General features: G+C 37.5%; 1 protein-coding gene across 4 annotated transcripts in view; it reads left to right on the forward strand.

Moving 5' to 3' along the window:
• The window catches only part of SYT14 (synaptotagmin 14), a 138,727-nt gene that overhangs the window by 84,677 nt on the left and 37,467 nt on the right, over positions 1-16,583 (forward strand). For all 4 annotated transcript variants that reach the window (XM_010992146.3, XM_010992147.3, XM_064477155.1 and 1 more), the window contains one exon: positions 12,653-12,924. In XM_010992146.3, the coding sequence (XP_010990448.2) occupies positions 12,653-12,924 (272 nt within the window). The remainder of the gene's footprint in view (positions 1-12,652; positions 12,925-16,583) is intronic.

Below are 16,583 nucleotides of genomic sequence, written 5' to 3' on the forward strand. Positions count from 1 at the left end.
CTTAGGGGTAATAATATGAAGCAAGACACTGAAAACTGTAAAACAGTGTTTTTAACAACTTAAATGTATACTGTGTTTATTGATTGGAGGATCAGTATTGTGAAGGTGTTTATTCTCCCCAAATTGATCTATAGATTGAATATGATCTCAGTTAAAATTCCAGCAGGTCTTTCTTTTTATTTTTTTATTTTTTGTAGCATATGACAAACTAGAATATTTATGGAAATTAAAAGGGCATAGTATAGTCAAAACTGTTGTGGAAAAGAAGAGCAAAGTTAAAGGGCTTACACTGCATGATCTCAAGATTTAGTGTAAAGCCATTCTTTCTCCTCCAGAGTTCTTACATCCAGCCAGACCCACTGATTGAGACCAACCCTTATTCTAAGCAAAGTTGAACGAAATGGACAACTATGAATTCTGTCTACTGTGAAGACTTTCCTTATCTGTTATCTTTCAGGGCCACCCATGAAAGGATTATAGCAGAACGTTCCACTTATGGTTTGGGGCATATCATCAGACATAATTTTTTAACCCTCAGTTAACTAGTGTACTTGTGAGGCTATGCATGCAGGTTAAGCAGGATACACCAGGCATAACTAATACCTTTCTGAGCCTTCAGAGCCTGCTTGGTCCTTGTGCAAGATCTGCCGGTTCCCCTTGATGATGAAGTGCAGCTTGACACTCATAACTTAACAGCTAGGTGATCACATGCGATCTGCTTCATACTGGACAGGTTGGATCACATTGCTACCTGATATCCCTTGATCTTCCAGTTAGTCTGTTTGATACTGACATTTGATCAGGAGCTATTTCTCAAAAACAAACCACTTTTTATTTAACTTACTAAATTGAGTATGATGTTTTATCAAAACCTAAAAGTCAAGACATGCGAGGCAATGAATTGATTTTCTACTCAGAAAGTAGATTGATGTGTAAGACTGTACCGTTAGAATATCAGTATCTGTATGTGAAGTATGGTTTGAATCAGGAATTATTTCAAAGCATCGGGAAAATAAAGCAAGAACAATTAGGGTTTCAATGCGTGGTACAAAAACAGTCTGAACTCTGCTTTCTAGTAAAATGTGTCTGGAGGTGCAGAAACATCATAACTTAACAAATGCAGGCCTTCAGTGCAGTTCTGCCATCAGAGCTTCTCAGTGATACTTTTAAGCATCATGACCTACTCCAGGCATTTGACCATTGGGTTTGCTGAGTCTTAAAGTTCAAGTGTAGAACTTTTACTCCACTGTACCTGGATCATCTGGAGAGACTTTTCTTGCTCTGAGTGCTACTCAAAGCCAGTAACTTTTTATTTGACCTTATAAATGGATCAGAGCTGTATACTCAGATGTGAAATGTGCTGCTTTCAGAGTTTAGAGGCCAGCCGAAGTTTTTGTCTCCTTCTTAGCAGGAGGCAGACAAGGGGTAGCCAGTTCTCTTTGACTTTGGGAGGACTATTCTTTCTTACCTCTGGAGGCTCAAGAACTTCATTGAAGAGGCAAGCCCCTGTATTTTCATAAGACTTAGTTCTCAATTCTGTCACACACATATATTTTACCAAGAAACCTCATCTCTCAACTCTTCTACTCTTAACAGATCGTAACAGCTGGTGTCATCTGGAGCAGGATCAAGGAGATGTAGTGTAGAATATTGGGGCAGCCAAGGTCTCTGCAAAGCAGATCGTAGTATAGAACCAGAATATTTTATTGTATTTCCCTGAAGCAGGGCAGTACAAGTATTGCTGTCCTTACCAGATGTAAACAACTTGTTACTTTTGTTCTCTCTGGTTTATCATGAAGGAAAAAGCACTTGCTAAGTTAAAGCTACACATCAAATACCAAGGCTGTCTTAATTTGCTCAGTAAGGAGACTCCATCTGGAGTGGTAACTCCAGTTGAAGTCATTTTCTAATCAAGTTTGTGAGAAGCTGCCATTGTTTAGTAGAGACCAAACCAGTGAAGGCATTCACCAAACCTGCAGTTCTCAAGTCTCTGAGACTAATCTCTGCTTTCCCTTGGGATGTCTTGTTGCTGGAGAAAGGAAACTCCAGTGGTTTCCAGTTGTCCCTTCTGGTAGCATATAGTCACTGCTTGGAAAGCCAAAGTATGGATTCTGCCAGTTGCTAAGAGTATACGTTCTAGTTGTAAACCCAAGAACTGGAAAAATAACAGCAAGGTGATTTCTGAGACTTACTCTTAGATATTTGATGTTATCTGATGCTGTTGTATGTGGGATTGTTTTTAAATTTTACTTTCTAATTGTTCATTGTGTGTGTGTGTGTGTGTGTGCAGAAATTCAATTGATTTTTTGAAATACTGATCTCATATCCAATGTCCTTAGTAAATGTGCTTACTATAGATTATCTCTAAATTATTTTGAGATTTCTGTATCTCGGTCATCATCTGAGAGTAATCACAGTTTTCTTCTTTCTTTCCAATCCCTTTACATCTTCTTTTTCTCACCTTATTGCACTGGCTAGAACCTCCAGTACATTGTTGAATAGAAGTGGTGATAACAGGCATCCTTGTTTCATTCCTGATCTCAAAGGTAAAGCTTTCAAAATTTCACCATTAAGCTTGATGTTTGGTATAGGACTTTTCAAAGATTCTCTTTATGAGTTTAAGGAAATTGCCTTCTATTCCTCATTTACACAGATTTTTATCATGAATGGATAATGAATTTTATCAAAAGCTTTTTAAAATCTATTACAATTATCATATTTTAACCTTTATTCTTTCAATGCAGTGAATTTGATTGTTTAATTTGCTAATGTTAAATCCATTACATTTATGGAATAACTTTCTGGTCCTTTTTACCACCTTGAGACATTTGAGTGTAAATGGCTTGAGGATCTGATGCTTCTTCACCCCTAAATATGTTAGTCTATATTTTCTGCAAACAAGAATATCCTCTTAAATAACCTTAACAGAACCATCAAAATTAAGATATTAACATAGATATATTACCATCTCACTCTTGGAACCCACTCATGGTCAACAGTTGTCCAGATAATGTGTATTGTAGTCAGGTTCTGCATCTCTGACTGGAATGCACAGAAGTGGTGCTGTGTTCCCCTCAGAGCATTTTATCAGGTGGTGCACAGTTTTGATTATCTCGTTCGTTACTCAGAATGTGCACTGTGATCTCTCCCTTAAGGAGGTGTTTTACTAGGCTTCTCCACTTAGTGACTTCTGATAATTAGGTCCTTTAGTCACAAGGTATTTGTAACTATATGCACGACCTGTTCCTCAAAATTCTTCTTATTCTTATATTTATTTATATCTAGATGGACTCATGGTTCCCTCTTTTCCTCAATATGTTTTATCAGTTGCTATAATTGTTTATTTTGAAGCTCAAATTGTTAGTGGGATTTGGTTAATGTGAACCCCCTTCAGGCTGATTTTTTTTGTCCTTTAGACATGGCCCTGATCATTCTTTGAGGGTATTCTTACTGTCAACACAATAAGCTTTTCTAGGCTTGTCTTGTATTTTCCCCTTCCCAGTCCTGGAACTAGCCATTTCTTCATGGAGTCCTTCCAGTGGTTCCTTTTAGTGCAGAACTGATTTAGAAGCCAAGGTCTGGGCACCAGGTATGCTCATTACTATCGAGGTGTTGTTCTTAAGCCCAAGAGGTAGATAGAGCTCGGATACTTAGGAATGCATATATGTGTACTTTCATACTGCCCCCTCCCCACCCCCCGTGGGTTGTTGGGTTTATTTCTGTTGCTGAGTAATATTCCATTGCATGTGTATGGGAGAAAAACCAGTTTTCCCTCTACCCTTCTAGGTTCTTGTTTGAGACCCCCCCACCCCCACCCTAATAAGACAGATTACAAGGAAAAAAATCAAACAAGTTTAATAACATGCGTACCTCCTGTATACAGGGGAGATACTCAGAAAAACGGAGTCACTCCCTGAAATGGTCTCAGGCATCACTTTAAATACCATCTTTATCTAAAAACAAAAGCAAGACCTGGGGAAGGTAGGAAATCCTTTATGACAGGTTATCACGAAAGCTCAGTAAACAAGGGTGTGTTTGTTATGCAGATTTAAGTCAGGACTTCTCTACTGATAAGAGTTAGTTGAGGTTTAATCAGCCTTGTATTTCTGGTACAAAGAGGAACATACCCTTATGAATGTAGATTTTCTTGATAAATGTAAATGTCACTTACAAAAGGGCAACCTCTACTGAGTTTTCTAATTTTTTTTTTTTTTGATCAGTCAGACCATACTAATCCTTATGCCAAAGATGCCTGTTTGGCGGTGACTTACTCTGCTCTCTTTGACATTGATGTACCCCAATTTGCTTATGCATTCATCTATTGAAGGACATCCTGACTTCAAGTTTTTAGCCATTATGAGCAGAGCTGCTGTGTGTAACTGCATCCTAGTTTGTGTTTGGACATAGTTTTTCAAATCACTTGCCTACATACTGGAAGCAGGATCGTTGGATCCCCAAGTAAGACTTGTTTAGCTTTGGGAAAAACTGCCAAACTGTCTTATGAAGTGGCTGTGCAGGCATTCCACCAGCAATGAGGGAGAATTCTGTTGCTTCTCACCACCAGCCTTGGGATTGTCGTATTTTTGGATTTGAGTGGTCCTAATTGGTGTGTCGTGGTATCTTGTGATTTTAATATAATTCCATAGTGGTATATGATGTTGAGTGTATTTTTATATGCTTATTTACTATCTGTTCAGATCTTTACCCATTTTTATGGGGTTATTTTAGAGTTCTTTGTATGTTATGAGTTTAAATCACTTATCAGACATGTTTTTTCTATATATTTTTCTTACAGTTTGTGGCTTATCTTTTGGCTTTCTGAATAAGGTCTTTCAGAGTAGAAATCTTTTATATAGCCCATAATATTACTTTTTTTGTGGATAGGCTTTTTGTGTTGTGTGTTAAAACTCAAAAGTCATAATCTACGTGACCAAGCCCATGGTCAGGTAGATTTTCTTCTGTTTATCTCTATAATTTTGATAGTTTTGGATTTTAAATGTGTATGAATAAATCTGAGTGAATTTATTGTAAGTTTTAAAGTTTGTGTCTCCGTCAGTTCATTCCATATGGCTTCCAGTTGATTGTTCCTTAACTGTTTGGAGAAGTTAGGGATATTTGGCTCTATTTCAGTTTGAATTTCCAGTTTAAAGGGTTCAGTGGAACTGCCCTCTAAGCCTTCCCATTGGCTAGCTGGGACTGGAGCCCGCCTCCCCCACCTGCAGCGGGAATGTGCACGTTCTGCCCATGGACTTGGCTTCCTGTGCAGGTGACTGGAGCCGGGTCTCCTTTGGACCTGCCCGGCCTTGGGACAACAGAGGGTTATATCCACACTTACAGTAGGAGCCCATCTCCTCAGGACCCAACAGGAGCTGCTGCAATGGAAATGGAGCTTCTGTATCGTTATTTGCTTGTTTATCCATGTATGTTGAGGTCTGTATTACTGGTTTTGGAAGGTCTCCCAGTAAAGTAGGGGATGACTGAGGTTCACCCAGGGGACAGAAAAGCTGGTGGCGGACGTTTGGGGCATGCTCATCCACATGAGCCTTCCTGGAGGCTGACATCTTGACTGGACCTGTACGCATATATTGCATCCATATTTGCACTTTGTTTACTTCTGCCTATTACTGAGTTCACAATGATATCTTCAATTCTATTTCAGCACCACAGAGTTTATTCTAGTTTTTTCCCATTCCATGTCTGTAACTCAATTTTCAAACACTGAGAGACCTGGCTCCCATTAATCTTAATATGCTTATTACTTGATCACCACCCCTCATCACTGCGCACACGGCCCTTTCACCCCAGTTAGGTTCTTACATCCCACATAGCCTTTCCCGTTTGTGGATGTCCTCGTGACCCTCAGAACATGGACTCTGACACCCCGGGCAAGCGCAGACTTCCTGCTTGGGCTCTGCCGTGTACTCCAGGACTTCCCCTTTTCCCCATATGGTTGCCTTCCTCTCCCCACTGGGGCTTTGACAGCACGCTCTAGGCTACCCTCAGACGTGGGTATCCTCTTCATCCAGCTGAGGCTTTGGTCTTCCTGTGTCAGGCCACCTGCCTGTGTGGATGCCCTCCCCAACCTTCCTGGGCTTGACAGCTCACACCAGTCTGCCCTCCCTGGCTCTGATCCAGCATGGACTCTGACTCCTCTTCCCACAGTGGAGACACACTTCTCGTTCATTCTCCTTGGGCTCTGTTGCCCCAGGCTAGGCTGCCCCTCCATGGGGACCTTTCTTATCCTACCGAGGCTCAGGCTCCCATGCTGGATCTTTCTCACCCAGCTTGGGCTCCATCGTGCTGCACAGGGCTGCCCATGTGTGGGTGCCCTCTTCACCTGACATAAGCACTGACACCTCACCTCTGGCCTCTCCCTAAATGAAAGCGCTCCTCACCCTACTTGGGCCCTGACATATGACTCTGGGCCACTGCGGCTTCTTGTGCCGCCACCAGTGCAGATCACAGCCTCCTTCTGTCCCACTGAATAGCTGTAGGACTAATACATTTCCAAAAAGGGAAGAACAGAGGGAAAGCTTGCTATCTTTTTAATGCCTGAAGGCTTTGACATGATGTCCTCTCTTTTATTCTTGATATTAATAATTTATGCCATCTCTCTCTTGCTTCCTGACTAGTCTCTTCTAGCACTTTATCAATTTCATTAGTGTTCTCGGTGAAGTTTATTTCAGTTTGCTGATGCTTTCGTTGTTTGCATGTTTTGTTTCTGATTTCTGCTCTTTCATTCCTCCTACTTTCTTTGAGTTTAACTTGTTTTTTAAATTTTTAACCTCTTGAAATGGCTACTTAGATTACTATTTTTCACCTTCCTCTCTCCCCTGCCTTCCCCAATATATGCAGTTAGGCCTCTGAATTCCTTTCTTAGCCACATTCCACAATAATTTATATGGATTATTTTAAATTATTATTTTCAGTATATTTTCTGATCTCTAGTTATTTTATCTAAGTTTCTATAGATTTTTTAGTTATATTTTTGTTTCTGATTTCTAGTTTTATTCCACTGTGATCAGAAAACGTCCTCTTTATGCTTCCAGTTTTGCAAAATATGTTGAGCCTTACTATATTACCCAGTATGTGATCGATTTTGGCAAATTTCCACAGGCATTTGGAAAGAAATGTGAATTCTACAGATATTGAATAGTCGCTGCTTTTTAGAGCTGCAGTTCCCAAACTTCGAAAACCACTATCTTAAAACATCGTATTAAGAACTACAGGTCATATTCCAGATATGCATACATCCTGTTTTTTTCTATGGTAGGAAGATAGTTTGTCTTGGTTTGTAGGTGCTGCGCAATATGCAAATGGAAAACTAAGATGCTCGAAATACATTCGTGCATGAACCCTTCTATGTGTATAGCACTTCCATGAAATAAGATCTGAAATTGGGTTGTAAAACAAGGGATAAAGTAATAGTGGGGCATCATCATTTTGGTGTTGGATAGTCCCACTAGAAGTTTCTCCCTAAGGTTGGATGTATGCAGTGTCATTAAACAACTCTAATATGAATTGTGTTATTTTATAAAAACAATTATCTTAAAAATTTTCCAGTTTCAACTAAGTTTAAATCAACTCTTAGATATTACACTCAGTAGACAATATGAAGCAGTTGTCAACTAGAGAAAAAAGATATTATTGCAAAAGTTAAAAAGGAAAGGAGAAATTCTCATAATTATCTTTTTAATGAATTTTCTACTCCAAATATATTTGGTGTTCACTTTGGAGAGTAGCGTGCAAAAGTAAAATAGACATAAAGAGGAAAGTGTGGTGTTATTATTTTCAAAGCTTTGAGAATTTATATGATAATATGTAATATATAAACTTACATATATGATTTATGTATCCCAATATTTATCTATATCATATATATCTAATTTATATGTTTTAAAATATTTTATATATTCCGCTTCACAGCTTTGAAATTGTTTCTCTCAAATCCAGAAACAGTATTGAAGTCTGCCCCTGGAACCTACTTAGCATGTTTAAGTATCCTGAACTTCTTTTGGGTAACTTGTGCCTTGGTCTTTGGAGCAGTTACACTAAATCTAAGAGCCAGGTGGCTAGAGCTCAGTTGTGTAAATGCCGTAGTTCGTGGCAGCTAGACAGGGACTTGATGTATTAAAAGGTAAACCAAAGATTGTAAGGTATAATTACCAGACAGAAATTTTATTGTTCTGGCCACATCAAAAGGAAGTTTCAAAAGGATTATTGAAGTAGAACAGCTATCGAGGAAAACTGAGCCACAGAGATAACATATTTTAATAAAAATGAAAACTGAAAATGATTGCCAGACTGAAGGATAAGGAAGGCAAGGACTTGATCGTATTGATTTTTCTAGCCAACATCCTTTATCTTCCTCCTTCTTGGCATCTTTAGGCACCTACTTTTTTGCTTTGTTTGGTTTAATATGTGTGTGTATTTTTATACTCCCAATAGTTGATAAGCTTTTGGAAGGGAAGTATTGAGTCATTCTTCACTTTTCTTTTTCCAGTTTTATTGAGGTATAATTGACAAATACCTTTGTATTAGTCCAAGATGCACGACTCAATGGTTTGATATATGTAAATATTGCAAAATGATTATCACAGTAAGTTTAGTTAACATCAGTCACCTTGTACAGTTATAAATTTTTTCTTCTGATAAGAACTTTTACCTACTTTTATTCTGCTCTCTTAGCAACTTTTAAATATACAATACAGTACTGTTAACTGTAGTCACCGTGCTTACATTACATCCCCAGGACTTACTTATCTTATAACTGGAAGTTCGTACCTTTTGGCCGCCTGTGATCACTCCTTTCCCCCACCTCCCAGTCCTGCCTCTGGCAACCACCAATCTGTTCTCTGCATCTATGAATTCAGGTTTTTTAGAGTCTACATATAAGTGACATCATGCAGTATTTACCTTTTTCTTTGTGACTCATTTCACTTAGCATAATACCCTTCAGGGCCATCCCTGTTGTCACAAATGGCAGAATTTCCTTCTTTTTTATGGCTGAATAATAGTGCATTGTGTATATAAATCACATTATCTTTATCTATTCATTCATTGATGGACACTTAGGTTGTTTCTATGTCTTGGTTATTATAAATACTTCAGTGAGTATGGGTGTGCAAATATCTTTTCTTTACCTATATAGTTCCATTACAAATTTTAGGATTTTTTTTTCTATTTTTGTGAAAAAAGTGCCATTGGAATTTTGATAGCAATTGCATTGAACCTATAAATTGCTTCCAGTAGTATGAACATTTTAAGAATATCCTTTCAATCATGAGCACCAAATATCTTTCCATTTATTTGTGTCATCTTCTGTTTCTTTCATCTGTGTTTTTTAATTCTGAGTGTATAGGTTTTTTTTTTTACCTCCTTGGTTAAATTTATTCCTTGGTACTTTCTTCTTTTTAATGTAATTATAAATGCGATTTTTTCCTTTAATTTCTTTTTATGACAATTCATTGTTAGTGAATAGAAACACGACTGATTTTTTATATTGATTTTGTATCCTGCAACTGTACTGATTAGGTTTATTAGTTCTCGCAGTTTTCGGGGGGGACTCTTTATGGTTTTCTATATGTTATATTTTGTTATCTGCAAGTAGAGATAGCTTTACTTCTTCCTTTCCAATTTGGATGTCTTTTTCTTCCTCGTCTAATTGCTCTGCCTAGGACGTCCAGTACCATGTTGAATAAAAGTGGTGAGAGTCAGCATTCTTGTTTTGTTCCTGATCTTAGAGGAAAAGCTTTTAGCTTTTCACTGTTGAGTATGATGCTAGCTGTGTGCTTGTCATATATAGATTTTATTATGTTGATATATGTGCTCTCTATACCCAGTTTGTCGAGAGCTTTTATCATGAAGGATGTTGAATTTTGCTAAATGCTTTTTCTGTATCTATTGAGGTGATCATATTATTTTTATATTTCATTTTGTTAATATATTACAGTATATTGTATTTCCATACATTGAGTCATCCTCACATCCCTGGAATAACTCCTACTTGATCGTGATGCATGATCCTTGTAATGTATAATTGAATTCAGTTTGTTAGCATTCTGAGAGGACTCTCCCATTTGTTGGCCTATAATTTTCTTTTTCTGTAGTGTCCTTGTGTGGCTTTGGGTAATGCTGGCCTGGTAAAATGAGTTTGAATATCGCTCTTCGCCTGTCTTTTGCAAGAGTCTGAGAAGGAACGGTATTAATTCTTCTTTAAGTGTTTGATGGAATTCACCAGTGAAGCCATCCAGTCCTGGACTTCTGTTCGTTGGGAATTTTATTACTGGTTCAATCTCCTTACTAGTGGTTGGTTTTTTCAGAGCTTATATTTCTTCATGATTCAGTCTTGGTAGATTGTATTTTTCTAGGACTTCATCCATTTATTCTAGGTTATCCCACTTGTTGGCATATAATTTTTCATAGTAATCTCATGATCATTTTTATCCATGGTGTATCAGTTGTAATTTCTCTTCTTTCATGTCTAATTTGAATCCTCTCTCTTTTTCCCTTGGTGAGTAGTGTGTACTCCTTTCCATACAGATATGAACAGTGAAACTGACCCCATCTCCAGCTTCAATTTAATGGCTTCTGATTGATCTAAGCCAGTAATGGTACTCACATCCCTCCTACCACAGATAGGTTTAGAAGTAGACATGTGAGCCAGTTCTGTCCAGTGAAATCTGTGGGGCAGTATGCTAAGAGACTTCTGGGAAAGATCATTTCTTTTTGAAAAAATTAAGGTAAAGGAATATTTAGAATGCTTTTTCTTAGAACTACTACATTGGGAAATTTTTAATTGATTTATGTTACGGTAAATATTTAAGTATTACAATTTAATTAATAATTCAGTGACTGCTTAAAATTTTTAAAGGGGGAGAAGACATTGGTTTAATGATTTAAAAAACTGTCAGTAGAGAATATATTTAGACAACAGAAAATTCAAATATCAGGTTTTTTTGATTTTGCTTTTTTTTAACAAAGGCATCAGGAAGTTTGGAGATAGCTACTTAGTGATGTTTCAGATGCCCAGACTCTTCCCGATCTGCTCCTGCTTCGTCACCCCTAGCTTTCATTCCCGTGCTTGCTACTTCATGGCTGCAAGATGAGGGCTGTACCTCCAAGCAGGCAGAAGAGGAAAGGAAAGGCCAGTGGACGAAAGGGACATGCCAGTTGAGTCTGCCTGCTTTTATCAGAACAAAATCTTTCCTGGAAGTCCTATTCTGAAATTTAGAATATTGTGTTTCATTGGCTGCTACTTATAATTCGTCTATTTAATCTATCTTCTCTTCTCAAATTTAGCTTCAACTAAGTTGTCATTAACTTTTCTATGTTGTGCTTGTATTTTCTAGAGTTAATATGTTAGACCCACAAGGTGAGACATTTGATTTTCTTTTTCCAAAATTAGGGCTTCAGAGCAAATACGTAAATTTGTGCTACGTTCATGCAAATTAATATTTTTCATTTGAACTAGACATTGTGGTAGTTTTTAAATGAGTTTTATGGTTCTTACGTAAAGTTTTTCTGTCTTCAAAAGAACAGAAGACCTGTTGAACATTTGAACTGAACTCCATTTAAGAATTACAAATACAAACTACCTTTTTTCAGATTCCCTTTTGAGGAAGGAGACTCACAGTCCATTAAAAGAAAGAAGTTTAAATTTAATATCTGATATTGCATTCAGGATTTATCTACACAGATTTAACTATTCTTAAATTGTATACTGAACCCTATTTCCTTACATACCTCCCTGCCCCCACCTCTGTCCTGTTTATTTTCAGTAATTTTATTTGTTCAGTAAGTTTATTTTCAGTAATTTACTGAAAATGTTTTATTTATTTTTATTTATTTAGTTTATCTTTAATTTTCAGTAAGTTTATTTTCAGTAATTTAGATAAATTATTGAGATAAAGATTAAAAACATGATTTAAGATGGAAAGAAAACGTGTTCTCAAATTAACTGCTGGAGGTGGAAATGCCTGCTGTAGACAAGGTGGAGTGTACTTTAGAAGGAGTACAGATGCAGGGTGGGCTGGAGCAGAGAGGACCTCCTCATAATGGAAATGGGGTGGATGCAGACTTCAGTCTTTGCTGAGCGATGGGGAGTTAGGCCTTGATTCACAGTGTACCTCATTTTAGGATGCTGGATCCAGGGTAGATATGGAAAAGTTGCGTCTAACGCTGCTAAGGTGAATGCTAGTTTAAGTCCGTCTCAGTAATTGAAAAAAATAAATGAGGTTTATATTGTTTTACCTACCATATTTTTAACCTATTATGGCCAGAGAGGCCACAGACCATAAGGGAATACATGGAGTTTGTATGCTTTAGGGTTGTTTTGAAAGAAAGAACTAAATAAATAATCTATTTCACTAAAATTTATTGCTCTTCCATTTTTATAGTACATAACAGGATACCTCTTAGTATATGACCTTTATTTTTCCGAGCCGTATTGTGCTGGAGGAGAGGAATGGGAAACCAGATTGTTTTATCTCTGCATCTGAGCTAGGGAAGAGGAAAACTAATTAATAAATCTAGTAGTTACCTTGCCACAAAAGTTTTAATCCAGTTTTTTTAAGTTATTTTCAATTATTGTGGACTGTACTGCATGTTGAGGCTAATTGGAAACAGTGACCAGATTCTTAATCATTATCAGGAAACTGCATTCAGAGAATGAGAAGAACACCCCCACTGGATGAATTGCAGCCACCACCATATCAGGATGACAGTGGTTCTCCCCACCTCTCATGTACACCCTCAGAAATTGGGGACAGTAAATGTGAATTTTCCCACTGCAGCAACAGTCCGAGATGCTCATATAACAAGTGCCCGAGTGAAGGAAGCACAGGTCATGAAATAGGAAGTTTTCATAATAAAGGATATGAAGAAGATGTTCCAAGTGACAGCACTGCAGTCCTGAGCCCTGAAGTAAGTAAAAGCATGTAGAATTTTTAAATGAATGGTATTTGGAAGATGATAATCCTGTGCGTCTCTTCTCCTCTTGGTCAGGTTCTATCACTATCTTGTCCTTTGTGGCTTTTGATACCAGTTTCTGTTATTGATCTAATCTTTATCCAGCAGACTTTTCAGGGCTGTCCCGACCACCCTTCAGCTCCACTCTAAAGGAGGATGGGTAGCCAGAAATGAGAGCAATACGTGAGATACTGAAAAGTATCTCCTCTCAGGTTTTAACCTCAAGATAGGGTTTAAAAATTTTTTTTGAACATTTTATACAAAACACTCTGGAATTACTTACCCGTTTCTTTCATCTTGAGGTTCCTATTTAGGTTTGTGTTTATTTTTTAAATTATTTTATTTGGATATTTTTACTATTGAGAGGTTGCCCTTTTATGTTTTACAAGTCTTTCAAAATAATGTTTTTACATTTTCATACCATGGAAAATGGAAGGGACAAATGATGCTCAGCTTTACTAATAAAATTTTAATTCATGGCATCATGCATTTAGGAGTGGTTGGTTGGTTGGTTGTGTTTTAAATTGTTTCCTTTTTTGGACCAAAAATGTGAAAACAACAATAAAAATAGATGTGTTAAACTTTTGAAGTCTTTACATGTTAAAGGATTTGTTTTAATCTTTCTATGCTGATGAAAACTATAAAGGTGCTTACTGTAGAGGTTTTTATAAGGCTGTATTTACTTTTAATTTTCCTTTTCTCTAAATTACAAGTTTTTGCAACTTTTGTCTCAGGTAACATTTTATAATACTGCAATGTGTCAGTCTTACTAGGTGAATTTTTATCTACTGCTAAAATTAAATAATGAAAGAAGAGCTATAAATAGAATTTCCTTAATGTTTTCCTTATATAATTTCTAGGAAAAGTCTTTGTCACTACTTTTCAGCTGTTTCTGATATTATTATATAGTATCTAACTTAGAAGAAAATTCTACACTGGCAGTTTAAGGTTAATATATCAGCATTTTGTGATTTTCCACAAAGAATATTTCTCTGTGATCTATACCTGAGGAAATTTGCAATAACAATTTTGTATATTTGCAAATTGTATAGATAGCCAACAATTTAGCAGTGAAACCTGGATTGTGAAGTTAATAACAACAATAATAGCTGTCACCAGTTATGCCAGGAATTTTACTATAAGCTTTACACAGTCAGCTCATTTAATTCTAACAACCTCATCTTCAGGAAGTTGTTATTTCCATTTTACAAATGAGCACATTAAGACTCAGAATTTAACAATTTGCCCAAGTATAAGCAGCTCTTAAATGGTGGAACTGTAATTCAAACCTAGATCTACCTGACTGCAAAAATCAGTGTTCTTAACAACTATGTCCCTCGTGACCTGAATCATTGTGTGGGAAATTTCTACAACGCTCTGGTACCCTCCAAGTACACCTCCAAGCAAGCTGTCCCAGAGGACCCACAGACCAAATTAAGATGCTCAGATTACATTTGTGTGTGTGTATGCATGCATGTGTGTGTTTTAAACTACTTCAACTATAAAGGAAGAAGTAAGGAGCAAGGTAAGGTAGGATAACACAGTTAGGATGCCAGTGGGTAGAGGTGGCAGGACCACGCGTATGATCCTGATAGAGATACTGTCCGTATGTCCAGTCTCATTCTTTCTGTTCCATCAGCATTCCCTAATTATGGCATGGTAACAGGGTCAAAAGTTGAGATTTGAACAAGGGTGCCAAGGGCCAAAAACACATACTTGTTTTATGAGAGAGGTGCAGGGACAAATACTCCTGGCCACCAGTGAAACTTGTCAACTAACCCACTAAGTAGACATGGATTTTGTCTGCAGTTCTTAAAAAAGAACACACACGGGTGACAGAGCTGTCAGCCCAGAGGTGGCATGATCATAGCTTGGGCTTTCCTTCCCCTTCCACGGGTGATAGTCATCTGTTCTGTCTTATTTTCTGTCTGCTCTATCTTTGGCCTATCTTGCAAGTTACTAACTTAGTTATTACCTGTATTTACCACATCTTCTGAATTCTGCCTATGTCTCAAATTACTCCCTTACTTACTATCTGTAGCTAACGTAGCCTGTGAGTTTTGCCCATATTTCAGAAGCTTTGTTAACTTCTTCTGAGTCTCCTCTAACCCATTTTTTGTGTGTCTTCTGTAGCAAAATTGAATATATTCAAACTACAGCAAATGCATGTCACATAAATATTTAGATGCTGGTAGCCCGCATTAATAGAAAACTCACTCTTAAGTTTTTTCAGGTTTGTTTCGCTTCTTACCATTCCTTTAATAGATACTATTGACCAAATAGAAAATGCTTATCTTCCTCTTGGTTTAATTCAGGATCAGGCTGTCTGAGAAGCCTGTCTCCACACACGATTGAACTGGGAGAGAGGTTTCAGAAGAAGTTCCTGGCAAAGAGCTCATAAGCTGTATTGATGACGTGTTTGTTGCCAGCTAAAGGTCGTTCAGATTTTGATTGAGATCCCTTGAAAGGAAGGATTATTTTCTAATTGCCTATTTGTAGAAGATAAATATTAGCTTTTATCTGTAAAGGTCCCACCCTTTTAACCCTCAGCTTCATGAGAATTGTCAATGCCGAGAAAAAAATTAGGAGGCACCAAGAGAAACAAAATCTGGAAATAGCTTTTCAATTGCCTTGAAAATCTTAGCTGTCATGACACTCTTTTAGAACATGTTTAATTGAAAAAACAAAGCCATGTAATTAATTATCTTCAATTACCAATTATGAAATGGCTTACATTAAAACTTTTTGCTCTGAACTGTAAATTTAACAGAGTAAGAATATTTTTACCCCAATCTAATCATATTGCATAAAAAACTGAATTCTGTGAGAGTTGTTCCTTCCCCTGAAATAAGACTTGTGTCTTTTTGGTTTTCTGCTACATCCTCCTACCTAGTAGGTGCCTCCTACTGGCACCTAGTAGGTTCACTAGCTAGGGTACGCGTTAAGCTGCTATAACAAGGAGGCAAATACAATAGCTGAAAACCACAGAAGGTTGTGTTTCATATGACAACAGTCCTGGGTGAGTAGGTGTTTTCCTCTGTGACATCATTCAGGGGCCCAGTTCCTTCTTTTAAGTCACTCTGCCATCCCCTAGGGTGTTGTCCTAATCCACATGGTCCAGGCTGACCCAACATCCTATCTGTGTATCTGCTTGTGGGAAGACTGAGAGAGAGAGAGAGAGAGGGAGAGGGAGAGGGAGAGTGAGAGAGAGAGAGAGAGAGAGAGAGAGAGAGAGAGAGAAGTTCTTACATAAACCTGGTCTGGATGTTTCATACAGAACTCTGTTTCCCTCCATTGGCTAGGGTGGAGCTTTATGGCCATACCAGCTGTAAGGAAGGTTTTGAAGTACAGTCTCTTGCCAGACAATGTGTTTCTGGGTAATACCCAGCTTTTTTTTTTTTTTTTTTTTTTTTTGAAAAATACAGAAAGAGAAGACTGGGAGTCAGTTCAGAAAATTTTAGAAAATTATAAAATCGGTCCACATTTTAAATGAAAAACACTTACAATTTATTAAAATTCTTGAAGGGGCAAAGTGGTAGAGCTGAAAAGTCAGAGACCTGAATTTGGCACTATCAGTAACTAGCTGAAACTCCTGTTACATTCCAGGTAGTTAG

The sequence above is a fragment of the Camelus dromedarius genome, chromosome 21 (assembly GCF_036321535.1).
Source record: "Camelus dromedarius isolate mCamDro1 chromosome 21, mCamDro1.pat, whole genome shotgun sequence".
Lineage (NCBI taxonomy): Eukaryota > Metazoa > Chordata > Mammalia > Artiodactyla > Camelidae > Camelus > Camelus dromedarius.